The sequence below is a fragment of the Emydura macquarii genome, unplaced genomic scaffold (genome assembly GCF_026122565.2).
Source record: "Emydura macquarii macquarii isolate MOO-44397 ecotype Brisbane River unplaced genomic scaffold, CSIRO-AGI_Emac_v2 contig_2308, whole genome shotgun sequence".
NCBI classification, from domain to species: domain Eukaryota; kingdom Metazoa; phylum Chordata; order Testudines; family Chelidae; genus Emydura; species Emydura macquarii.
The window spans coordinates 814,815-842,274 of NW_027132445.1; the positions used below are offsets into that span (position 1 = coordinate 814,815).

Below are 27,460 nucleotides of genomic sequence, written 5' to 3' on the forward strand. Positions count from 1 at the left end.
GACGTAATTCTCTGCATGGTCACCAGTGAATTCTTTTGGAATGGAAAAAATTAAAAGGGTGCAATTTTATCAACCTAAACAAACAAAATTATACTAAGTGTGTCCTCTTCTTTTTTCCTTACCAGTTTTAGTTTAACTAACACAATTCATATGCAGCCTGTATGACTGCAAGCAAAGGACTTTAGACACAACCCAGAGTTACTGATTTATGTGGGAACTTCACAATCTGCAGTGATCGCAAATATAGTCTGTCTGTATATCTGTCAGATACCCAAAAACTCGTACTTAAAATCTCTCTTTCATGGCTTAAGCATGTCTGTTATTACTCTCCCTCTATTTGCTGTTCTTTTCAATGTTGCAAAATATTCCTTGTCACATGTTATGTTCATTTCATGGAAAGTTTGTGTGACTTCCAGGCACTGACTGTAAAATCTAAATTAGCTAGATCATGAGTCATCATTGAAAATGCTTAGCAGTATCATATAGGTGCTTTATGTTTACATTCTTGTATTAAGTATTGACGCTAATACAGAAAAATATTTCCCTGACAAATTTCGTGAAGTTGCAACAAATAGTTCTATTAATGTGATGAGAGAGCCATATTGGTACTTGACATTTTGAATTATCTGAACCACTTAAAACACAGTTTAAAGTTCCACAGAGTTAGTAACAGCAGTCCCCCACTTCTTTTTCCCTCTGGAGTAAGACAGGAAAAGAGTAACACCATACGAAGGCTACCTATATTTTAGGCAACAACAAAAATAATAGTCTGAATGGGCAAAATTTTCTAAATTGCATCAATTTGTCCTATAGACTAATTTAGAGAGTGCAGTTTTAGGTATCCAGGTGTTTGATAGAAATAAACCCAAATCAGTATCCCAGAACTGAAAACCCTAATCTGAGAAGAAGTTTGAGACTGCATTTGAATGTCGTGACTCAGGTCCCTGTTGAATATTTGGTTGTCCAAAAACGTATATTTGCACTTCCAAATAGAACAGTTAGACATCTGACACATTCATTTTTCTGATCAAATGTTATTTTCTCATATAGCTGAGTTTTTGTCCCTTTAAAAATGTAGTCACACAGAATTAATAAGAACTTTTAAAAATCTGGCACAGACATTTTTCCTAGAAGTGTTATAAAAATGTATAATTTTTATTCCCAAAAGAGCATTGTTTTATTAAAGTTCTTTTCCCGTCTAACCACAACAACAGAAAAAAGGGACCATTTCAAGCCATATTTAAGCATTCTGTTGTGTGGGTATAAGAAACTGAATTTGGGAAGGATGCATGTTCATCCATAGCTCCTGCTGATGCATCTTGAAACAATACATGTAATGTAATGAATGAGGAAAACATAACCAACCTGTGTAAAGCAGATGGCACAGGATGGTATAAGCCAAGTTAGCTTTCACGTAATATATTGTATGTTCTATAAAAGCTTTGATGGAAACTCCATTGCTGTGGTAATCAAGCTAAGAACTGTAACATTTTAGAAGCATTTCATTAGAATAATGTACTATTTTTTTAATGGAAGCACATTCTCAAATGTTAATTAGATCCTTGGGAGCATGCAGTGTGACATTTATATTTTCATATGGCACACAGTGCAGCGTATCTAGGTGTGTTTAAAATAATCTGCATGAATTGCAAACTTAGAAGTAGAAATATTTGTACTAGCTAGTAAGTCACTTGCTATTACTGTGTTCAGGCTACTTATTCAGTGTTACAATTGTAAGGGCAACACATAGCATTATTTGTCTAAAAGAAATACCCAAGTCCCTTACCTGCTCAAACAGTTGCGACCCTCTTGAAGAAATGCATTTGCCTAAAACACTGTGATATAGTTGCCATTCTGTGAAATGGTGCAGTACATTGTTCATTCTAAGGCGAGGATGTGATTTTCTACGTTCTTCTATAAGGATGCTTATATTCAAATTTTAGGTTGTGTATCCCAGTCTAGCAAAGGCATATCAGAACTTTTTTTTCTGCTTGCTGACCAAAAACTGTGCTCGATTGTAATTTGGGTGTATGCTCTGTCAAAAATTCAAAGTTAGTAGTGAACTGGTTTGTGGGGTAAATCAAACTGGTTTGTGGAGTAGATCCATGTATACTCAAAATTCGGGGGGGGGGGGGGGGGGGAGGGGAAGAGCAGTTCTGTGAAGAAGAAAGAACTTCAAGATAACAACATTCAACTTTATGACATCTAGTGAGCTGAATAATTTGATTTTATATATATGACACACATAAACTATCTTCTTTGTAAAAAGAAATGCAAGTGCAATAATTTAAAGAGGTCTTATCTTTGCATTTATAAATTATAAATAATGTACATGGTGTGTATTTTTTTCATGTATTCATTTGCAGTCTTTGTATTTAAAAAAACAAACCTAAACCTTTACTATTACGTTTGTACAATAGAGCAGTAATCATTTATTATGATACAGTTAAGTTGTAAATAAATTAACAAACCAAACAGCCAGTACATATGCATATATGGGTGTCCTGTTGTGAAACCTGTTTCTGCTTTAATTGCTGGCTTTAGCACAGCAAGACAACTTCTGTGGATATGTAATTATACATATAAATATATGTATGATACATAAAATATATTTAGAAATGTTCATAATTTTAATGGATATATATATATATATATATATATATATATATATATATATATATATATATATCCATATACTTTGGTGTGAATATTACTGAATACAGAGTTTTTTAATATTTTCTATGTTAATTTTTTGCTGTTATTGTGAGTGGGGGAGAGGGATGGGGACTTCTTGTGGATCTGTGTGTATGTTAATATACTACAAGGAAAATACAAGGAAAAATGAGAACAAAAGCCAATGGAATCCATGAAAAAGATCAATTTTTGATTTTTCTGTACATATGACAGTTAAGGTGCATTTTTCCAAACATCTGCTGTTGCAGCTATTTTCTATGACAAATCGTATCTTACTGTATATTAAATATTCAAATAACAGCCAGATCCTCAGCTGGTGTAAAATGCCAGAGCTACATTGACTTCCATGCTGAGTATCTGGGCTACCCCTTTTAGTTCACAGTTAAATTTCATTGAGTACATTTACAATCCATCTGTTTCCTTCATCCCGGAACTATGTATCTGTTGCTTGAAAAGATTTGTGTCCCTTTTAAACACAGTGATGAGGAAAGGGTGCAAAAAATTAGTATAGTTAGTTTCTTTATGGGGGTTTCCTTCAGAACTCTTGTGGCCCAAACCCTGTTTTTCATGACCAATCCAGGTACATCTAACTTTGAGGGAAAAGGTTTGTTCCCAGAAAGAGCTAGGTGTGCTAAGACAAACCTCACGCTAGACGTAGCTAGACAAAATTATAGATTTTTTAAAAAGACCATATGAATGCACCTTATTACAGTACATAGAATTCTGCCACTCTTTCTCTTATTACTATTTATATAACAATAGCACTCAGAAGTTCCAGACAGGGATCGTGCTTGATGCTATACAACACATCCTTGCTCCAAAAAGCCTCCTATTGGGTTAGCATGTGATCACGTGAGGTAGTATTGACAATTGTAGAAAATAACATGGATGAGTTAATTTCAATACAACATGTGATTTATATATGCTTCTGTCAATACGAGAGATTCATCAGCAGCTGCCATTAAAAATCAACATTCACCCATAGTAACTGAGATTTCTTGTTCTATGTACAGGGAAAATGTGTTATCTTGGGTATAGAGTGATGGGTAGCTATGGGGAAAAGTTGACTTTTTAATGGTGATCACTATAATAAAAACACATCTAAAGATACTATGGCGACTGGACTCTTACTTTTAGATCTCAAAGTTCCAGCATGAATGGCAGGAACTTTCCATATCTCAATGGTTTTTGACTCTTCAAGATACTAGTAGGTGCCTCAGTGCCCTCCAGAACGGTTTTCAATAGACTACCCACTGAACACAGGGCACTCACTAGAGGCCAATGGAGAGCTGGCTGGCTTCTCTCTGTTTTCAGCTCCTGCCTTGTATTAAATGACTAATCCAAATACAAACATGGAAAAGTAACATAAGGAGGTAATGTACACACTGCTGTAGTTCCCACAAGAATGTTATGTGATTGATGATTTGGGGGAAGAGATCCATGATGTCATGAATCAAGGAGAGATGATCCATGAAACCACGTCCATTAAGATTTGGGTCCACACTGAAAAAGCATGAAAATCCCAGCAGTGTAATGTTCCACCCCCACCCCAAGTTCCTTTTTTTTTTTTTTTTTTTTTTTAACTGAGGTTGCCAAAGTTGCTCCTTGTTGGAACTGCCACCATAGAGGCCAGCTCCAGCTCTCCTCTGTTTCTGCAGACCCCAGTTTTACTTGGACAGTGGTTTGTATCCTTTTATCAGTGCCCTGATCCCAGCAGATTGATTGGAGAACTGATCTCTTTCGTAGAACTTCAACTTTATCACTAACTCGGACATTGAAATCAGTGTTGATATGGGAATTTCAGCTCTGTGTCCGTTATGGTGTGTTAACGTGGCATGCGGGACTCCTCAGTGCCAAGCACATCAACAGCCTCAGCTCTTCTGGGGGCAGGAGCATTGTCTTTCTTACTGATGCAGCTGGCTGGTTTTGATGCTGCGCTGGAGTTGAGTGCCTCCTTCAGAGGGATTTGAGAGCCTGTTCTGGGCATATCATAGCTTGTCTTTTTCACCTTCAGTTAGGATGTTTTGAATTTTGTTTCTGAATTCCATAGGGAAACAACCCCCTTTCCTTTTCTTTCTAGACTCAGCTCCTTTTATCTAACTGGGTTGTTTCAACCTCAAAACCAGTGTTCTAATACATTAACTGTGCTGAGATTTGACGTGTGTAAGACAAAGGTTCTTCATCCTAATTTGACATTTTTCCCCATCCCAACTTGTTTACTCAAGGACAATGTTTCAGCAAATTCTTTATTAACCTGGTCCTTTCCCTGTCAGCACTGTTTTCCATTCATTTTTTACTTCCTGTTTGATGAAAGGGGTTTCTCTGAGATCTACAAAAATGCCTCTGAAGTTTTCTTGCCCACTTATATATTAGAGAATGCACTGCTTTGTGGATACTTCCTTTGAAAATTTTAGTTTCCGAGGCCCTGATCCAAAGCCCATTGAAGCTACTGTGAGGGGATTGTACCATCAGCTTCAGTGAAATCAGGATCAGGCTCCAACACATGAGTATCGAAGTCAATATACTGGATGAAATCTTGGCCCCATTTAAGTCAGTGACAATGTCTTCAACTGAGCCAGGATTTCCCTGGTTATCTTTTGAGAGTTTCTCTGAAGATATCACCTGCTCACCCACACCTGCATTCCCTTCAGAGTTGAGAGGCTGAAGCCTTTTCAATAACTTTCTGCTCCTTCTGTCTTAGGAAAGGTTATATTGGGGATAAATGATGCTTGGAAATGAGGGAGCTCTTTGCTTCCTGCTCATAAAGAAACCCAAGAGAGACATGTTAAAAGGCCCTGGTGGTTGGTATATACGCAGAACACCATATGGTGCCTGAAAGAGTCAAAAGTATGTTGAGAGCAATGGGAATGCCCTCTTACCTCACACTGGAACCTTGAGACCCAGCAATAGGAATCCTGCCAAATGATACCGTTGGAAAAGCTGAATTACAGCAGGTAAGTAATTTTTTTTTTTATGTTCTGTGGCATTTAAGATTATTGGAAGGTAGGTGGTTTTTGCAGTCATAGTGCCTATTAAATATTGGACCTGTTTTGTTAAGGAATTTTCTCCAGGGCCATGTAAACCCTGAAGACCAGTGAGAGTATATAGTGAAAACAGCTGTTGATTCAGTACATTGTTCACAGAGAACTACCAGTAATTACACTGTTTTTAAGATAACAGCACCTTTGTACTGATAAATGAAAATTATGGGTCCAGAAAAGAATCCCACTTTCCAAGTCTCAAAGTAAAATTTTTACTAGCATCTGAGAGACTCTGCTCTGCACTTTTGACAATATTACCATCAGTGTCTAAATACTGTAGGAATTAGGCAATCCAGAAATACCACAGATCAACAGATTGAGTTTAACAAAATTAAAGTGAAACTTAAATGTGATTTGCATAGTTTCCAAGGAGATCCCACCCTTCCCTCAGTGCCCACTTGTAAGGACACCTGTATTGGTGCCTCTTGTAAAAGTAACTAAACAGTAAAAATTCATCTAGCTTGACAGTTTTTGTTTGCAGTATGAATGGGCTTGGGATAGGAATCAGTGACAAATTGTGGGTAAAAATGCATAGGGTTTTGTGGAGAGGGAGGAATGTTCACTCTAAGACCTGGAAAGAGGGGGAAGATGGTCCAAAAGTTGGGTGCTAGCCTTGGACTTGGGGGGCAGCTTGAGGAGGCTTCCGTATATGAGACAATCCGCGCAGGGCTGTCTTAGTTACACTGTGGGCCTCTCCAGCTCATGGAGCAGCCCAGGATCAGGAGGCTGCGAAGGCAGCTTAAAGTCCTAGCTCCTTGCTTTCCCTGAGTTGTGAATTCTATCTTGCACTGCTTATTGACACAGCACAGAATCTCACCCTAAGTCCAGCTGTTTCCTAGACACTGCCTTTATTCATACAGAGAGACCTTGTGAAGTTTTTAGGGATTATATACGGGGATCACTTGATCCATCCTGGACATAAAGCTGCCTGTGGGGTGGACAATGGTAGTTTTTTAACAGGCTCAGATATATTGCACAGTAATGTATGACAGGAAGTGAAGGATCTTCAATTGCAGTAGCAAAGGGAATTAAGGAGGAATTGCCATTTGCACTGGCATTTGCCAGTTTCTTTAAACTACATAGCTCATCCTCCAGATTCCTAAAGTGGCATCATCTGTGAGCTTAATGCACATTTTACTCCTTTCTCCAGATAGTTTATGATGATGCCGAAACAGAACTGATGCTGTGGAATCCTGCTTGATGCCTCCATTTGTTTGGTGTTTAATCAGTTATCATTTTCTGATTACAATCTGCCAGAATACTATTAGCTGGATACTAACGGTAGAACACCGGTCCTATTACCAATACTATTGGATATACCACAGATCCTTCTGTACTTGTCTTGCATGGAATGTTCCTTTCCACCCTTTCTAATAGAGCATGTATCCAGCATGGGTCTTTGTTTACCTGCTTGTTTAGGCTAATCTAGGTTAGCACACCTCTAGAAGAACAGTACTTCCCTGCTGCTGCAGAATCAGGATGTGTGATACAGTTTTGTTGCTTTTAGCAAGATTATTGTAGATTTAAAATAATAGAGATTTAGGGCACAGGCCTGTCATCTATAAGCCTCCTCATTCAAATCCATTACTGGTGGGTAGTGACCAAAACTCACTGTCATCTGATGACTGTTTTATATGATATATGTAAGATGAGTTGGTGGTTTTAGTCCAGTTCCTAGTGGGCACATTTTTTCCCACCCCTCCATCACAAACATCGCCACTACCGTTTTCATTAATTGATAGGTTTGTTGGCCGGGCTGAATGGGCACAGAAACTGAATTCTCTCACCTCTAAAATTGGTCCCATCAGGTCATGATAAGCTTGAGACATCATGGCTGGGGCAGTGCAGTTGAATAGGACTCCAGTTTCCCTTGCTCTCACTGTGACAGCTTTCACCAGTGTGATGGGGTGTTCACCCCACATAGGATTAGAAGGAGTTAAAATGGCCTGGTTGACCAATTAGCTTTCCAGGCTGCACCTAGAGGAATAGCCAGGGAGCAGGGAGTTAATTAAAGGAGACTCAACTGGGTAACTATAGGCAGGGCCTATAAAACCCAGGAGCTGAGAATGAAGAGGGCTGCGGGAAAGAGGCAGTTACTCCCCGGGGAGAGGAGTGTTTGGTGGCTGCGGTCACTCCCTGGGATGATGGAGTGCACTCCCTGGGATGATGGAGCTGGTACTCCCAGAGAAGGGGGGGAACCAGGAAGAGTAGGAAGCAGTCCAGGGAAGGAGCAGTGAAGGCAGAGAGAGGAAAGCCAGAGCTGCTGAGCTGGGGGTCCCTGGACTGGAACCCAGAGTAGAGGGTGGGCCCGGGTTCCCCTACTGTTCTCAGGGGAAGTGGCATCATCAGGGCAGCCCAGGAGAACACTGCCTGGGATTGTTTGCATAGAAAGACTATGAGATCACCCCGGAAGGGAGAAACCTGGATGGTGACCCGCTTGGAGGGCTGAGTCATGAAGAGGATGCCACAGTTCTTGGAGTGAGGCAGGTCTGCAGGGTAAGAAGACAACGGGAGAGGCACCATCTGAAGGGGGCACACCAACTGGCAGAGCTCATCGCCAGGACAGCCAGCAGGAGAACCATTGTGGTGAATGGACCCTGGGACAATCAGCATTAAATTCAATCAGCATTAAATTCAGAACAAAAGGATTATGGGTCAAGTTCGCTGTTGGCCTAACTCATTTGGCCCTGTGATCTGGAAGGTTAGTCAAATCCTCTCACTCACACACATGGAACAGAGTAAACCTTTAAAACTGGGGAAAGGGGGTTATCCAAGTTTCTACATGGAAAAATAAACTATCAGCCTCCCCAAACTCCTGCCACATCCCTTCACTAATAGAGGCTGTTTCATGTGCAGTGGCCCTGTCAGAAATTTAACACTCTAAAATTCCTCTGTACTAAGAAACACAAAGGCAAATTGCCCCTGGAACACTCTGCAAAAATGCTTTAAAACAATAGAATCCTTTTTTTAACCCTTAGGGCAATTGTTTAATTTGGTCTTGAACTACTCAGATGCTCCTGGCTCCCATTTTCACTTTTGTGTTGGCTTTGTATATCCAGTTCCATACTAGTTTAAGGTTACACAGTCTCAGCAAAACCAAGTATACACAAAACTCACAAAAGCAAGTATACACTGTAATAGGTTCAAAACAACCGGCTTAGAACAGGCAGCTAAGTAAAATCTAGCAAAACAAAACTAAATCACGGGGCAGGCAGGAAAATGCAAAATATCATGCAGGGTTTTGAAATGTTGAGGCATACGCCCATCTTGTAACCTGACACTGCTGTGGGGAGATACCACAAGAGTGTTTACAGGACATGTCTTCATATGCTGAAAGCAAGATAGACACTTAGGCTGTGACGCTTCCGGAAATTGCCTCCAATTTTTCTCTCTCAGGAAGAGATGGTATGTAAATTTGGAAACAATAGCACCTCTAATAGCTTAGTCATGTAACACTTGCTGTTAAAGAACAAGGCTACCCCTGACTGGAAATAGGTGTAAATTTTTAATGGTGTGAGTAATTAATCATTGGAACGATGGTCATGGTGGATTCTTCATCATGGGTAATTTTTAAATCAAGATTGGATGTTTTTCTAACATATATGGTCTAGGAATTATTTTGGGGGCAGATCTATGGCCTGTGTTATACAGGAGGTCAGACTAGGTGATCAGAACAGTCTCTCCTGACCTTAGAATCTATGACGGTATAGGGCTGAGTCGTGCAAGGTGATTAGCACTTCAATCTTACTGAGTTCAGTGGAAGCAGAGGGAAGTACTCAGTATTATTTGCAAGAGGTACTCAGCGACTGGATGAGGTTCATTAACCATTTCATATTTCAAACAGTTCTCTTAAAAAAAAGCAGCGAATAATCCCAGCCACCAGAATAACAAGCAACAGACCCAACTATCCTAATTATTAATACATGTAAAAAGAATTTAGGATTGAAAAAGCAATCTAACTCTTTACTCCCAATGATATTGACATCAGTGGGAGCAGAATTAGGCTAAAAATCCCACCCTTCAGGACCACAGTATTAAACTTGCCAGCACAGTGCGTAACAGACCACCAAAAAATCAGAGTGCTTCTTACAATTTAAATGGTGACTTTACAATTGCTAAGAAAATATGGGATATATTAGAACCCCACCTATTGTACATAACCCAACAAACCATGATTTTTTGCAATTTTAATACACAATTTAGCTAGCATAGCGTACATGCTAAAGCTCACAACGAAGAGGGAGCTTATATTATCACATGCCAGTTACTCTATTTGAGCAGAGTTTTCTGAGATATATCTTAATGTCATCTACAGGACAGAAAAAAATCTTCCTAGCAGATAATAAGTAGGCTTCCATGCTATGTCCTGCCAAGTGATGAGTTACTCTCAAAACCAGGCAGTATTTGTTTTGGGATGAAAGTGAAACAATTGGGGGAACCATGTTGTGAATGATCTTGAAAATGTGGAGCTAGAAGAAATTTTGTAAAGAAACTTGACAAAGGGTCTTTAGAAATGTAACTAATGGTTTATTAACTTCATTTAGGAGCAGATCCTGCTCCCAGTTAAATCAATGTTAAGACTCCCATTGATTCCAGTGAGAGCCAGTTCAGACTTTTATTGTTATTTTACAGTAGGAGAACCTGATCCTGCATACACTTAGTGTAGCCCCATGTAAGGGCTCAGTTTAGCCTTCCACATATTGCCATGCTCAGGGGCTGTGAGTAGCCACCCCATCCCCCGGTGAGCACTCCTGTGGTGGAGGAGAGCACACTTGATACTCCAACTTTATGGAGCACTGCATACTCCCGCGGGCCCTGCTCGTCCCACTCCATATAGAAATGGTGTCCAAAAGTTGTGGAATTGTCCCAAGAGGACTTCCACAATCAGCCAGCTCTTCCCAGCTCTGATGCAAATAGTTCCTCCCCATTGCGGTTGCAATGACTAGGCAGTTTGCACCTAATACAGTCCCCTCCTCTGCTGCTCCAGCTGAGGCTTCCATTAGCTGTGATCACTAATAAAACAATGAAGAGAACTGCCAACACTTGCACTATAAACATCAGCCAGGTTGTGCTTTCAGACTGGCCTCCTTCACAGGTCTGATCCTAGAGTCTGTCTCTGCAAAGTGCTCCATCCTGCCCTGAACCTATGGACTGCCCTTTTTGCGGGCCACAGAAGGAGGAGTTTTATCTTTCCCTCCATGCAGCTGCACTATGGCCAGGCACAATCTGGCCCTTAGATAACATAGCTACCCCTGACAGTAAGCTTCGGTGAAGGAGGTTCTTAGTTGCTCTCCTAGGAAAGGTCCTTGAGAGGGTCCTCCAGCAGTTTGAGATCATCAGAAGTTTATAATGACCAAAGAATTTGGTTCTTATTTCTTTTCGTTGACTTATAGGCAGAATTGTGTAAACATGGAGTGTCATTCTTCGACATCTGACTCAGTACAAGGCAATAAGGATCAAATTGCACCTTGTTCTAAAAAGGCATGACTTCTGCTGACGTCTTACTTCAGCCCTCTGAAGGAAAGCATAAATCCATGGTGGTCAGATACCCCAGTGATGGCTAATAATAACCTGGGTAAGACGGTCATACTCCAGTCCCCACATTCCAGCCATGGAACATTGCCCTAGCAGCAAATATGGGGCTGTATTTGGCTGAGCAGGGACACGGGGGTTGTGCATTCCCTGCTCAGCACAGGGTCCAGCTTGCTGATACATGGGGGAGAGGTGAGACTGTGGAAGAAGTAGGCTGGGGAAAGGGGTTGGGCCAGAGACTCCACTTGCACGCACATCCTCCAGTCCAGGATGTGGAGACACTGGAGCCATGGACTACTGTGCCCTTGGGATAAAGCAGCCTTCATAGATCAGCTCTATAGCCTGGGGAAAGATTCGCTCCTCCCATCTACCCTGATGCTTGGATTGAGCTCTGAATTCCTGAATTATGCCTTCAGGGCTTATATGGCATGTGGGCCTGCTATGGACCCTTTGTGCTAGGGTGAATTTACTTTATTATGAATTCATATTATTCAACAACAGCATGAAACTAAAGCAGGTGGGGCTAGCAATATGAACCTGTTGGTTTTAAACATGACGTTCAACATTAGGAACGTGCATTGTGAACATATATTGGAATGATAACATCTATAAATTATGTAACAGTGGATCCGGTTTCCTGGCAGCCCGAGGTATTGTTTGCTTCAAACAAAAGTCCTGTGGCACTAATTCTGAAAGGACTGCTTTGGCTGCTTTACTCCTTAAACAAACAATATGAGGAATAGGGAATCCGCTGAAGGCTATTAACGGTTTTGAAGTTTGTCAGTGCCTAAGTCTAGTGCTATTAAAATGTTATGTTGATTTAGCTGGCTTTGTGGCCACATACAGCATTGCCAGCTGGGAACCATTGATTGTGGGCACAGACAGACAGTTTCAGGTTTATTCCAAACTCTTACCGGATCCAACTGCCTCATGGATCCCACGTGCAAATGCTACAATTCCTTGGAAAGGGAACCTGAGCTGCTCTATGCCAAATTCTAGAATTGGTATTGGCAATGAGAACAGCCATATGTTTGTTCTCTGAGGTAGGGGGGGAAAAATCCGTGCTCTGCGTAGGGTTCAGTAAGTGCTCAGTCGTCCGGTTTGTCAGGAGAAGGCAGTACAATGCTTATGTTAACAGCACGAGCACTCGGATCAGACTGACTTTGCTCAGGCTTCTGAGCATGCTCAGAGGATTAATACATGGGCATTAACATGGTCTGTACATTGCCTCGTTTCTACCCTTGCCATGAACACACACAGATGTTCCAGCAACTATATTTGTTATGGGAGAAGTAAGCTAAACAGATGGGTCTTGTATTGTGCCCTAGAGAAGGTCAAGTTTGTTGTTGTTCTTACCTCTTGCAGAATGGAATTCTAAAGCCCATCCTATTGTGTATGTTCTCTCACTGCTTCATCAGCTTACCTGGCTATTAACTCAACCTTGTATGGCATTCAAAATTTTGGTTCAACGCTTTTGCTGCTCTTCATACCATTGACCCATCTTGATTCCAAATGTTGTATGCTTCCTTTTGCTAGCCATTGCATTATGTCCTTTATCTCTTCCTGATTCTATCCATTTTCTGTTTTTTTGCTGCTCTTTGGTGCAATAAACTTCATTTATAGATTCTTTTCTGCTCCATAATATATTATTTCTGTTCGTGGCCTTACAAAGGTCTTCTAAAACTTTTAGAGTGAAATCCTGGCCCAACTGAAGTACAGGAGTGTTTTGCTGTTGACATCAATTGGACTAGGATTTCAGCCTTTGCCTCTGCTCCTTCCCCAAACACGGGACTTGATACTGCAAGGTTCTGGGCATTCAGCTTCACAGGACTGGGCCCATTCTTAGTTCTTCCCCATTCATATTCTTATTTTGTGATATTTGTTGGCAGCCTGTATCTCTTTAAATTCTGTTTTGTGGTGCTTCTTGCGTTCATTGTTGTTGTGCCTTTCAGAAGTATTCTGTTAAATAAATACATTACAAGCATGATACCTTTTGCATTGTAGGAGTAAGATGATCAGTAATAAGTACGCCTTTTATATCAGTTAAATACTACTCTTCATGTAGCACTCTACTGGTCTATCCATGATTCATGGCCTCCAGCACTACAGTATCCAAGTGTCTTAGTCAGATCGAAAGCTTACTAATTATACATTAATACTGTGTTTGGAATTATGCCTGGAATGATCCCACCATGGAACCACGCCTTCACAAATCAGCAGATACTAACTCTGCCATGTGATGTCATGCGTATAGAACAGTGGTTCCCAATCTTTTTGAGTGAAAGCCCCACTAGTTAGGTAAAACGCGTGCCCCCCCACCCGCCATAAATACATATAACCCCTATAAACACATATAATAACACTAAATTACATAATAAATTACTCTTACCCGAGTAAGAAGCTAAGCCTACCCTGGCACCGTCACCACCACATGCCCTGTGTGGCCCCGCCTCTTCCTATCCCTCAGGTTGGCCAGCTCTGCTCTAGGTCCCCACCGTCATGGGGCTGCTCCTCTCCAGCCAGTGCGGGGTGGGGACAGCTGCTTCTCTGCTCTGGCTGGAGCGGAGTTTGGGGCTGCTGCTCCACTCTGGACAGTGTGGAGCTCAGGGGGGCTGTTCCTCCATTCCGGCCGGCACAGCGCTCAAGTCTGCTGCGCCTGGTGCGGAACTCAAGGGGGCTAAATGACCTCAATATTATCTCAATATAATGGACCTCCTGTAATCTTTGGTGCCCCCCCAGGCTGGGAACCGTTGGCATAGAGTGAGCAGAAGGTGGATGTTAAGTTTAACTACTGTGATGCCTTTGTGTTGTGATAGCTATCAAGAATACTTGCTGCAGGAAGGAGCCACTGTAATACCATGGGACCAGGGTGCTTGCACTGCTCCTCCAGGCTGTAAATATAACCTCCCGTTATGTTACCAGCATATCTCTGACACAGCATACCTTTGTGCTAAAAACGAAATAGCACTGCACTGTCTTTGAGTCAGTATGTAAGAGCTTGCAGTGCATCTGCCCACACAATACCTGGCTCAAACCCCCCCTCATAGCCCTCAATTACTTGAGCACTAACTTATTATTGATGGTGTGCTAGGTGCTGTATCAGACTCAACAACAAAGACCGTCTGAAGAGCTTGAATTACTGGAGAGAGAGAGAGAGAAACTCAGAGCGTGAAATTCTCTGGGGTGTTACCTGCAAATATCGAGTAGCAGAATATTCTGATCGCAGGGGGAGAGAAGCTGTCAGCTGTGCACAAGGGGTTAAGTGTATTCAACATACACTGAAAGACAGGCTATAGAGCTCCTGGGAGCGTGTCGAATTGCCCAGTGTGGTTTTAACAAGTCACTGTTACAAACAAAAACAAAGCAATCAGTTGGTAAGTTAAAATACCAGTCGTCAGTTGGCTACCTTGCTGAAAAAGGAGTCCCAGGAGGGAGGCGGTTTAGATTCAACAAACCGGCTAGGTTCCCCCGGGAAGGCCTGTCCCTGCTGAGGTTCCCTTCCCTGCAGTGTGCAGGGTTGCTCAGCAGCGGCAGCGGGCGCCAGGCTGGAAGGCAGAATGTTTAGCTGGTTTCCTCGGTAACGCACCAGCCCACAGGCTGGAGTTATGCTGGATGCACAGTGCAGCGGGTGAGCGGCTAGCGTAGCCTTGACGTAAGTTGTTGTTCCGCCCTTTGGGCCTCTGCGGCAATCTTTATGTAGCGGGTGGGTTTTGTGGGGAAGTGGTTTACAGCATAGTTTCGCAACCTGCGGTACGTGTACCCCTGGGGGTACCCGAGACACAGGCAGGGGGTACGCGGTGAAGCACCCAGTGAAGGGAGGCGGGCAGCAGCCACCAGCTTCCCGCCCAGTCCCATCTCCTAGCTGGGAGCTAGACAGCAGCTGCCGGCTTCTTGGGATGCCAGGCGGCAGCTGCCGGCTTGGGCAGCAGTTGCTGGCTTATTTGGGAAGCCGGGCGGTAGCCGCCCACGTCCCACCCGGTCCCAGCTCCCAGGTGGGAGCCTGGTGATAGCCTCCTCTGCCTTGTGAGCTGGGCTCGCAGCTGGGTGACTACCACCCGTGCACCAGCTCTGAGCCAAGAGACAGCCTCCCGTGCCCTGGCTTGAAGATGGGCAGCAGCTGCCTGCCGCCTGCCCACATTCCCGGGTCCCAGCCTGTGCGGAAGCCTCCTCCACCCCAGCCTGGAGCAGTTGGCAGTCGCACACCTCCCGGGCTGGCAGCCAGGCAGCAGCCACCTGCAACTTGCCCAGGTGGCAGCTCCCCTCCTCAGCTCAAAGCCCCGGTGCCCAGAAAGCCAGATGGAGAGCCCAGAGGCTTGCCCAGTCCTGGAGCCCGGCTCTACTGACAGGCTTACTTGTCAATTTCACTGCTCTAGCTGAGCACTGAAATTGACAACTGACAGCCCCAGATTTCACCAGTATAAAAATGTTAAAAGGGGCCCACACAGTGTGATTTGCCCCAGGCCCGCACCCTCCTAGGGACGGCAATGGGGAGTGCTGCTATCCAGGCTGCTAGTGCCTGCTCATACCTCACAAGTTCCCAGCTGTGTGAGGAGAACACCACCTGCCCCTGCTATCAGACCATAGTGACTGGCTGGCGTTGACCTTTGCTCCTATATGGAGGAAGGGGAGGAAGAAGGAGGGGAGAAACAGCAGGGGGTTTTGTGATCTGTCACAGACACACAGCACTGCAGAACTCAGAACTCTCCTGCTTTATGAGAAATAGTCATCCAGCAGTAAAGGGGGAAAAGATTGTATTTCTTAGAGTGGAAAATTGAGTATTGGGGTACTTATTAAAATTTTCAGAAGGTAGGGGGTACTTTCTACTTAAAAGGTTGAGAAACACTGCTTTAGAGCAAATCATTTTTAAAAAGCAATGCACATGCCTTCTTGTTTGCTGGAGACTGTGTGCAGGGAATGAGAATCATGTAGCCAGAAGAGAGTGAATGAGTTACTATAGAAGGTGCAGGGAAAGGGCACTACAGAAAAGGAACTGTGCTTTTGGTTTATTCAAACCCAAGATGCGGGGCAGCACTACTACTATTTATTATTCAATGCCAACCACATTCTTGGTGCTATATAAATCATAATGGCAGACACAGGGTCCCAATCTACCCCTCGCTATCCTGATGCGAACCCGGAGTAACTCCAAAAATTCAATTTATACCAGTGTAAATAGGACCAGAGTTCTCTGCCCCAGTGAGCTTACATTGTCAGAACATGATCCGACAAGGCGCTAATTGTTGAGGGCACTCAGCAGCTCTCAAGATCAGGAATAAGTAACCTTGTAAAAGAAATACGAGAGTTTTGCACAGCAAAGCCTCACGCTCTGCCATATATAGCTATTGTAAAATGTAGTAGTTTGGGCAAATATTGTCGAATGTTGTAAAACATATACATTTACACTGTTGCTTGTTCTTATTTAATTATAGGGCGAGCAATTATAGGGCAAGAGTAGCAACCGCCTATGTTTGTTTCCTAACACTTTCCATTATAGTGGATTCTTGGGACTTTTTCTCTAAGAAGCATTAGCACCTCCATTGCTTGACATGCAAAGCCCTCAGGTTACAAAAGTGCCTTTTCTTTGCCTGCTGTCATTCTGTTGAGATTTAGCTAAGGGCTTGTCCACAGGAACCATTAGTAGGTGGCAAGCTGGGCTGTGAATCTACTCTGCACTAGCCTGCTGTGGTGTGAAGGTCTGCAAACATTCTGCTGATGCGCATTTGCAGTTTGTTGATGTGCTTTGAGCTAGTCCCATTTCACACAGGACTAGTTCAAAGCGCTCTGCCAGGCTGCTAACACACATCAGCAGGGTGCTGACGGACATTCAGACCATGGCAGGCCAGTGCAGGGTACATTCACACCCCAGCTTGCTATGAACTACAATAATTATTCATGTATACCAGCTCTGAGTGTTAAAAATCACCGGTTCCCTCCTCTCACATCTGCCCTCCGGATCATTTTGGCAGCCTGCTCAAATCACTGAGCGTTCTGATGCATCCAGCCTTCTCACTCCCACAGCAGCTGCCGTCACTGCACTGGGAATATTTGGGAGCTGCCAGAGCAGTAGCAGTACTGGGGTTAGAGGAATGGAGGGAGCCAACTTCTGGGTGGGTGAGAGAGTCAGACCAGGCTCCCCAGTAAATCTGCCCCAGACCCAGCCCACGGTTTTAGCAGCTTATATGCTCTGGGACACCACTTGGGGCAGGAGCAGCCTCAACTCCCAGGTAGGGAGGGGCAAGGGAGATGAGCCATGCTCCACCCACCTTTATTCTATACTATATTTTCCCATAAGGCCCCTACCTCATTCAGTGTGTTTAAGTAGCGCTTCGGCTGCCCCATTTAGTGTAAGTGAATCTAACTTATATTTCACGGCTGAATTTGACCCTGTGAATCTACAGGAGTCTAAATAAATAAATTTAGAAAGAGTCTAGAGGTAATCTAAATTGGCATAGCATATAGTTTGAGGGGTCTGTAGGAAAGTGTATGATGCTTCCACTTAGGCTCCCTCTAGACTTTTTAATTCACCTGTGAATATGGTCCAACAAGTGGATTTAATTGCTATACTTAGTATAAAACCTGGTGTTAACTTAGTCGAGTTGCATGATTGGTTAAATACCCCAAAACTTCTCTTCTGGTTTTAATTGTTGCATGAATTTAGTGATCCTGAAAAAAGTGAAGTCCTTTTTTATTTTTTTTAAATCCACAGAAGAGGTGCAGCAGCAATGAAAGTTTCCCCACACTGCCCTACTGGTGCTCCTCAACTCTGATCTGGAGGAGATGACCTTCAGGGTTAGTTCAGTCTTCAAAGCCACAGGGGAGCTGTGGGCAACCATGATTCTGTCCCATGGAGAACTAAAAAGGCAACCTGTGAGCATGCTCTGATCTCAGCCCAGCTCTGTACTTTCCAAGGCGGGAGGAGCGCTCCGCTGGCCCTCCACTGCCTGCACTCTGTGGTACTGCAGTATAATGGATAGATGCTTTCAGACCCTTTTCCCTTCCCTCCATGCACCCATCCTACTGGTCACTCTATTGTGCTGCTGAAAAAAATAAAAGCATCTGCTATAAAGTTTTGGGAATTTTTTTTTGTTCATTTAAGAAACAAGATGGGTTTTAATTGATGAGGCATAGCCCCATTAAACCCTTCATTAGCTGCTGTCACTGCCTTTCCCCTACCCTAAACCTCTCAATATGCTCTTTTCTCTCTCTCTTCGCTTTTACAACATAATCGTGACCTTATAAGAACATTCAGTTCAATCCTTCCAGCACAAGTCTGTCAAGGTAACAATTAAACTGTTTTATAATTAGAAGTAAAATAGAATTGGCATGCTAAAAAGAAATGAATGATATCCATGTGGGGGGAAGGATTGGGTGGTTTGTCATTTTTTAAATATCAATTTGCTATTTAAGGAAAATTGTGACCAAACCTTGATAAATCCTTTTTTAAAAAACCATTTCCCACACTCCCTCAGTCCTATCCCTAAGCATGGCTTGGCCCCCCTGACAATACCAATTTGTCGCATCATGTTATGTAAACCAATGTAGATGGAGAAGTCATTGAACCATGTTTAAATATGCTTTTCAAACTTGGTTCTACAGCCAGGGACCGAAGTGTGACTTTATATCAAATTGTCTAAACTGATAGATTAGGATATGATTTTTTTGCAGTTCCTCAGCCACTCTTCTTACGTAGCAAGGGCAGGGAAGTATCTGCATGTAGGTTTTTGTTTTTTAAGCTGCTCACTATAAGCCACCCTATGTGTCACAGCTGGCAGTGAGTTGCTGAGGAGTTGCAACAGAGCCCCTGACTCTTGGAGGCTCAGCACATACTTCTGCAAAGCCTAGTTTCTCCCACAGATTTGTTGGGTTAATACCAACCTACATACAGTGACAAAAAAGCTGAGATAACTGCTGTTCATGGAGACAAAACATGTTAGAGCTCTACTCAAAACCATGTTGTAGCTCAGGCTCCTGTGTATGCAAAATACTTCTGTTCTAACACATCTGCCTTGGCTGCCCAAACTGTATTAGATTAACCTCTTTTTGCCACAACTGCGTTTAAACTTTGCTTATTTACACTTGGTGGTTTAACTATGAACTGGCTCACACACAGTACTAAGACACTTTGTACATGTGTTTAACTTTAGATAATTTCATTGAAATCAGTGGGACAGCTCTTGTGTTTAAATAAAGCACACATTTTGTAGGATAAGGGCTTTGTGCACAGCTCTCCCACATTGCTTCCTGATGAAACCACACAGACACTGTCTGTTAGATAATTTGCAGAAATGACATTTTCCTGAGTGACTTCAAAGAGACCATCAAGAGACACCACCGTGATCTGAGTTGAGAAATAACTTTGAGCCAGAATGTGTGTGACAATCAGATGTGTTACAAAAGTATTTTTTAAAAAAACCTCAACTCTTCCCTGCTAAGAGTCAGGAAATTCCCCCTCACAATTTTCCACACATCACTAATATTTTTGGCAACTTTTGGAATTCTTTCTTATAATTTTCCATGGATCACCCTCTTTGCAATCTACCACATTGAAGAGTCTAATGTCATTCATAATTCCTACAAAAATTCCCATCACAACTGGCACCTACTGGTTTGATTGTAGGGATGAGATCAGTGATTTATGGGGCATAGATAATAGATTCAGAATCTTAGCTCTAGAAATGGTACTTCCAGCTCAAGGTTGAGGCATGCTGATGGGGCACGGTGTAGAGAAGTCATGTTGAAATTGATCTGACTGCTCCTCTGTTGTTTGGTTTGCTACTTCAAGGGCCTGGCTATCCAGGGCTCTGAATCTAAGCACTAAGTTCACTTAAAAATTCTATTATGAAGCTAGAAGAGGTGAGGCATACATTAAAAGATTTGTTGTCAACTAAAACTATGCTATTTTTAAAGCTTTTGTTGTTGTTTTTTGTGCTACAATCATCAGATTTACCATGGCGGAAAGCAAGCAAGAGAGGAGCCTGACTCATCTTTTAGATGGCTTGGAAAAAGCCCACAGAGCTGATGTTCAACTTTACACCTCAGGACACTTAAACCATAACAAGCTTTATAAGCCCCAAGAGACTATAAAAGCAGGATACTGGGGCAGTGCCAAGAAACTATCACATTTCACGCCAGCAAAAAATCAGTTCCCAGCTCAAAATATATGCAATGAGACAGCCAAGAAGAAGAAAAATACTTTGGCTGATTTCACCCCCAGCACCGTACTGGTTCCAGTATGTGCCAAATCTGAATCTCCTATCTGCAAGCACTCTCAGGCACCCATGGCCAGTGTTGATCTCCCAGTGAAGGTTCCACAGACTTCTACTCCTTTGGAAAGGCAGTTGAAAGAGCTTAAAAAGAAAATAGAGGAGGAAACTGACAGATTCAATAAGCCGCTTAGAAGAGAAGAGTTAGATGTGCCAGAACTGAAGGTGTTGAAGTACAAGCCAGTTAAGAACAGCCGACGTTGTGCTGTTGAAGTTTCCAAGGATGAGTACCAGTTTATGCCTTCGTATTTGGCTGGAGTGACTAAAACTGATCAGTTTAATAAGTTCCTACATTTTCAGAGGGATTTCATTGCAAAGCATGATCTGCTAGAGAATGACTTCACTGGGAGCAAAGCATCAGAGCAACATGAGAGGAAATTGACTCAGGTAAGGAAAAGAGTGTCAATTATTACAAAAACAACACATCCTCGCCATTCTCCCTCCCCCCCTCAAAAAAAATCCTTCAAACCATCTAAACTGGGCGGGGTAAGAAATCATAAACCTGGTCCTTGCCATGAGACAGCCAGTCATTGTAGCCAAGGAGTTACAGTAAGCAGATAATCATTTCGTAGGAATCAGAGATGGAAAAGACTTAGATTCTCATTTGGACATGTTTTGGTAGTTGCTGGGTCTCATGTTGGTCAGCTAACAGTTGATTAATACTGCTGTGGGCAGGGGAATATATTGCAATCTGGGCATGAGAGAGAATCATTTTTACAGGGGCTTGGGTCCCTTGATCCTTGTTGTGGTGAGCGGGTGGGAACGAATTTGTTCTAGGCCAAGAAAGAGTCCTAGCACAGGCTGACAGTATGTCAATTTTGGTCCCTCTGACCATGCATAGCATGGGGGTCTGTCTCAGAAGAACAGGGTATTGGCTGCTCATGATCTTGCTCTTCAGTTCCTGCTGTTAAGTCTAAGACTAATGGCTAACAATGATTGCTAACCATGATTTGGTTTGGGATGAGGCCCTGGACTTTGTATACTGGATGATTCCAGCTGGGCTCCTATTCAGCTTGAATCAAGAGAGAGTTTGGGAGGTGATGTAGCCAGGCTTTTTGCATCCAGCCTTCAATGCAGCTGGTTTCCCACTCTAAAAGTGGCTTTGAATTAAGTGTGTCCTACTTGGATGTGAATCTTAGAATGGAATGAAGATGGTACTAGCGGAGGTTCGCTGCTGCACCATAGAATCATTGCTTGCAGTGCAGCATTCAAGCCACTGACACTTAATTACTTTGTATTCTTGGAATCCACCAGGTTTCAGAGGTCTCTAAGAAAGGATGCTGTCTTGCTGATGGACCACTTTATTGATGGCTCGGGAGGACTTCACACTGCTTAGTTGTCCTTGGCCATTGACACATTGGCTCCTAGTTGTCCTCTGTCAGTTTTGTCTGCTTAGGTCACTGTGGTATTCAGAGGCCTTTTGAATGATGCAGGAGGCAGGGCGCTAACTAGAGAACTAAAAGTACGGATGGCAGAAATAGCAATCTGTCTGCCGCAGCATAAAAGGTTTTCAAGACGTTATCCTGTGGCTGTGCAAGAGGCATACGTGTCTCCCAATTTACATGCTAGCTCTTTTATGAGTGCAGCAGGTCGGTGGTCAGTGGTATTTGCAGACAGGGAATTGAGTTCAGCAGACCAGTGAGGAATGATGGCTGCTCGCCAGAGAGGGAGATAGATAGTCCTGTCTTGGAAGAGGTAGCAGCCTGCCTCAGTGAGAGCACTGGGCAAAGCGGATGCTGGCAGTGCATACTGACTGGGGTGTGACTGGGGAGCTGAAGAGGGGAATGGGCAAAGGAATAAACACCATCCTGAGAGAGCCCTCCCAGCAACTGCCTGATTATAGACTTGACGTTGCATTAAAGATGCCCAGAATATCAAGAGTGCTGCCTTGTTTTATGGGCCAATCTTGCACTTACCAATTCTTCACCCAAGAGACTCTTTTTCTTCACTGGGGAGAAAAGATGATCACGCTGTCCGTAGAATGAACCAGAGAAGGTTGTGAATCAGAATCAGAGGAGAGACGTTTGCCACAATTTGAAATGAAGGGACTGCATGCAGTTCATTACCATAAGCAGGAAAATGGCATCTTGCTATTATAATAAAAGAGCAGTTTAGCCTTAATAAAACACAACTGTTTTGCTTCAAAAAGATTGCCTTTTCTGCACAAAAATGCAGAGAGCATTTCCTCCAGGGCAAGTTTGAGTCCATCACATTTTTTTGTTACTTTGTGAAAGTTCACTACAGTTAAAGCTGTTAGCTGGCAGCAATGGCAAACTTTGGCCTTTGATCAAATCTGCAAATTTTCTTTTCTGCCTCTGTTGGGAGGTACGAATGATCACAAAGTGAAAACATGCGATGGCTCGTCACCTGGGTAAGGACGTCTCCATGAAAAAACAACCAAAACTGACTGTGGGGATGGACAGAACACTAGAAGACTAGACTAGAAGCACTGCTGAGCAAATGTTGCAGTGGCCTGGAATGGAGCAGATGACCTGACACATCTCTTCCGTCTCTAATGCCTCCGATTTTGTAATCAGAGGCACTATCTATATGAACAATCATGACACCATGAGGTTATAAACATTGCATACCTTAGCCAAGATGTCCTTATTTTTCTCACTATCCATGCTAACCATTTTCTTTAAGGAATGCGATGATGATGGACTCTAAGGCTACATACACATCTGTTGTAAACAAATAATACTTAGTAAATTATTATATACTTAGTGTATTAGGCAGCAATTAACAATATATTCAGTCCTAATACACTAAGTTAAAGCTGTTAGCTGACAGCAATGGCAAACTTTGGTCTTTGATCAAATCTGCCATCAGGAAGGACTCCATGGATCCACTGAGGGCTGAAGGACTATAGTTTGAGAATCACTGCATTCAAGCCAGTGCTGTGCTATGTCTGCAGAAAAGGACCTGGGGGTAACAGTGGATAAAAAGCTGGATATGAGTCAGCAGTGTGCCCTGGTTGTCAAGAAGGCTAATAGCATATTGGGCTGCATTAGGAGGGGCATTGCCAGCAGGTCACGGGAAGTGATTATTCCCCTCTATTCGGCATTGGTGAGGCCGCATTTAGAATATTGTGTCCAGTTTTGGGCCCCCCACTACAAAAAGGATGTGGACAAGTTGGAGAGAGTCCAGCGGAGGGCAACAAAAATGATTAGGGGGCTGGAGCACAGGACTTATGAGAGAGAGGCTGAGGGAACTGGGCTTGTTTAGTCTGCAAACGAGAAGAATGAGGGGGGATTTGACAGCGGCCTTTAACTACCTGAAAGGGGGTTCCAGGGAGGATGGGGCTAGGCTGTTCTCGGTGGTGGCAGATGACAGAACAAGGAGCAATGGTCTCAAGTTGCAGGGGGGAGGTCTAGGTTGGACATTAGGAAAAAGTTTTTCACTAGGAGGGTGGTGAAGCACTGGAATGGGTTACCTAGAGAGGTGGTGGAATCTCCATCTTTAGAGGTTTTTAAGCTGAGGCTTGACAAAGCCCTGGCTGGGATGATATAACTGAAGTTAGTCGTGCTTTGAGCAGGGGGTTGGACTAGATGACCTCCTGAGGTCCCTTCCAACTCTAATATTCTATGATTCTATCTATACCCCCTAAAATCAAATGAAGACGTTGCATCCAACACACATCTACATGTAATTGTTAATTCTGGTTTTTCTGCAGGAGCTCCAGAAGATCTGTGATTGTAATCGGCCCCATTTCAAACGGCTGCAGGTCTTTGGGGATGTGTTTGAAGATATTTGCAACAGCTCTTTGATATTTGGTGATATTCTGAAGGAAGTTAAGGTAAGAGATACTGCTAAGGCTTATCACATGTCATGATCTAAAGGTTCTCTAACTGCTCTTTTACATTACCAGTGTTAGGCCTAAGGGTAAGATTCTGTCAAGGGTATTTTTAGTAAAAGTCAGGGACAGGTCATGGGCAATAAACAAAAATTCACAGAAGCTGTGACCTGTCCCTGACTTTTCCTAAAAATACCCTGGGAGAAGGGGAATAACACAGCTGCCGAGGCTTGCAGCTGCTCCAGCCCACTGCTCCAGAAGTCACGGAGGTCCCAGAAACTCACAGAATCCGTTACCTCCTGATTTTCATGACCAAACTGTATCCTTATGCACCCTAGGGACCTTTCCTAAAATTTCACTAAATCAGCTAACATTGCTCTATGCAACCAGCAAGTCCACCCCTTCCTAGCTACAGTAAATGAACGGACATTTATACTTACATTTTTCCTCTCCCTGACCTCTTGGCCATGCATTAAAAGTGGATACAACTGCTAAGCCTTCCTGTGCTCCTGCCATCCTCAAAGAATCTCCTAATTTGCATGTAATTGCTATGCGCCCACAGGGGTTGGATGATTTTTTTCCTCATTTGTGTTCTCTCCTGCCTCCTCTGCTCTATTTTGCTAAACATACAAGACCGGAGATCTGAAGTGCTGAGAGCGAGCCACTATAGAAAAAGTTAGTCTACCTGCCTGGCCGCCCAGCGATTTGAGGTGACAAAAGCTTGCTGTACACTCATACCATCTTCTGGTATCACTGTGCTAATAGAGAGAGGATCTTCCACAGATCCATTAATGGGATGGCAGTATTGTGGCTGTGAACATGCCCACGGTAGGGGCTTGCGTAGCATATAAAGATAATGTTTGATTATGTTTATATAAAAATACGTTGAAATGCAAGTAGGTCCAAAAACTGTATTTTGTATAAATAGGTTTGACAACAGGCAAGTGAGGCATTGTAAAATATAAGTAAAGTTAAGTAGAACAATTCAGAAGCAAGTTGGAAACAAGTTAGGGCATAACCCCAGGTCATGTTGTCCGACTATACTGAAAGAAGGACAGGAGACACTTGGTATGGTTTTAAGCAGGTTGCAACTTTATTATTAGATGTCTGGGACCACCTAGCAGATAAAAGTGTAAAGTGCAGGTAACTCCATTATCATTCAGTATCTACCCAGGGGCTTCTGCCAGCCGCCCTCTTTTTTCATCCAGGTCTCCAAGCCAACCCACCCCTGCCTCAAATGAGAGCTAAGGTGGGCTATAAGGAAGAGCAGTTGGGTCTCTGCTATGCTAGTCATAGGAGCCCCAAACCCCCAATGCCCCATTCTGCTCCTTTAATAAACACTTCTTTTTAAAGTCTTTTACCATTTATCTGGTCACTGTAACCCTTCCCTATTGACTACCTGCACTGGACATCTGCCAAAAGGAGGTGCCAGTAATTGGCTTGGCTCCTTCCCCCTGAAACCCAGTCAGGTTCCCAAACATCTCCTAGTGCCCCCTTTTATATCGGCCAAAAACGTGTCTGTGCCCAAGTCTGACAGGTGAACCCCATCCTCTCGAAATAACTATGGTGCCCCATATGCTATTCCAGGATGTGAAATTACCGACCCTCCTATGGCCCCTAATTAACTCACAAAATGGTGCGGCCTTGCTATGCCTGCTGTGGCCACCACTAGCCAGGCACAGAATGCCTGCCCTGGGGCAACTATCTGGCAGGCAAAGCTAAAGTGCACCATAATAGACTGCAGCCCATGAAGAGTAAGTTTCTTGGCCCCTATAGCTCTTCTAAGCAAGCTCAGAAGCTCCTAAACCTTATCCTGAGGGAGCCATGATATGCCAGCCTTTGTGTCTCACTCAAACTCCAGGTAGGTCAATGTAGTGGAAGGTCCCTCTGTTTTTTCCTCTGCTAGGGATACCCCCAACTATGTAGTCAGTGCCTGACAGGTGTCCAACAGGAGAGCACACCCATCCAACCCTGCTCACCCTGCAAACAAAAAGTCATCCAAAGAATGCACTATTGGGCATAGTCCAGCTGCCCGCATTACTGGCCAGTGCAACGTTGTACTAACTTTTTCAAATGCTGAAGAGGATATTGCACAGCCCACGGTCAGAGCTTTGTCAAAATAGAATTGTCCTTCAAAAGAGAGACTCAAAAGGTTGAAGTCCAATAGATGCACTGGCAGCAGTCAAAAGGCAGACTTCATATCACATTTAGCCATTAATGCCTCTGGGCCTCAAGAACTTACCACACACACAAATTTGTCAATGGAGGAATAGCGCCTGGAACCCAAAACTGGATCTATCCCATCATTAACAGAACTACCTTGTGGGTATGACCATGATGAATTAATTGATATTCTCCTGAAGCCTTCTTGGGGACCAAGACTAGTGGGGAAAACCCCTCAAGTTCTTTATAGGCAATTGCTTGAATGACCCTGCTAACCTATCCTCATTTCATTCCTGTGTAATCTTTTTCTTTACAATATGGCTCATCCCTGCCAATGACTTCAAATTTTTTGGCATCACATGACTCCTACTCCCCGTAAAGGGGATCAGAAACCCCACAAAACCCCCCCCACCCAAATATTCCCCGTCTGCTTTCTTAGGGTAGTCCTACAGGAGCACCCCAAACACCTCCAGCTTACCTGGGAATGGTGCCCTTGCCCACTCCACGGCTTTCATCTCACCTGCTGCCCTGCTTGCGTTCTGTCCCCCATAGCCTGCTCCAGCCCAGCCAAACCCATGGGTAGCACTTGACCTACCCCTCATCCTTTTTCCCCTCCCCCACAACCTTCCCTTACTGCTCTGGCAAAAACGGGCTGTATGGGCCCCAAAGCATATTTCGCAAGCCTGCCTGAATTTACAGATGCTGTGAAAATAGCTGCTTTCATTGAACGCCCAGCAAATATTGTTACACGACTTAGGCCTCTGCCAGGCTTGCTGTGGAAGGAACAGGCCACTATCTGTGTGGGCTCCGGGTCCCCACGGCATCATCCATCCAGCCACAGCGTATGATGTGGAATGTCCCACCAGATCCTAGTTTGCGTTGCTGCCCTAAACTGCTCACAATAATTAAACCAAGACTTGGCCCCAAATGCATTATATGCCTGCCTGTTTATATCCATATATTTAAACAAG

General features: G+C 43.4%; 1 protein-coding gene across 1 annotated transcript in view; it reads left to right on the plus strand.

Annotated features, from left to right (window-relative positions):
- Positions 1–20,215: 20,215 nt before the first annotated feature.
- The window catches only part of CUNH6orf118 (chromosome unknown C6orf118 homolog), a 34,655-nt gene continuing 27,410 nt past the window's right edge, over positions 20,216–27,460 (plus strand). Inside the window, exons 1-2 of the mRNA XM_067560774.1 lie at positions 20,216–20,917; positions 24,207–24,329. Coding sequence (XP_067416875.1) covers positions 20,216–20,917; positions 24,207–24,329 — 825 coding nt within the window. The remainder of the gene's footprint in view (positions 20,918–24,206; positions 24,330–27,460) is intronic.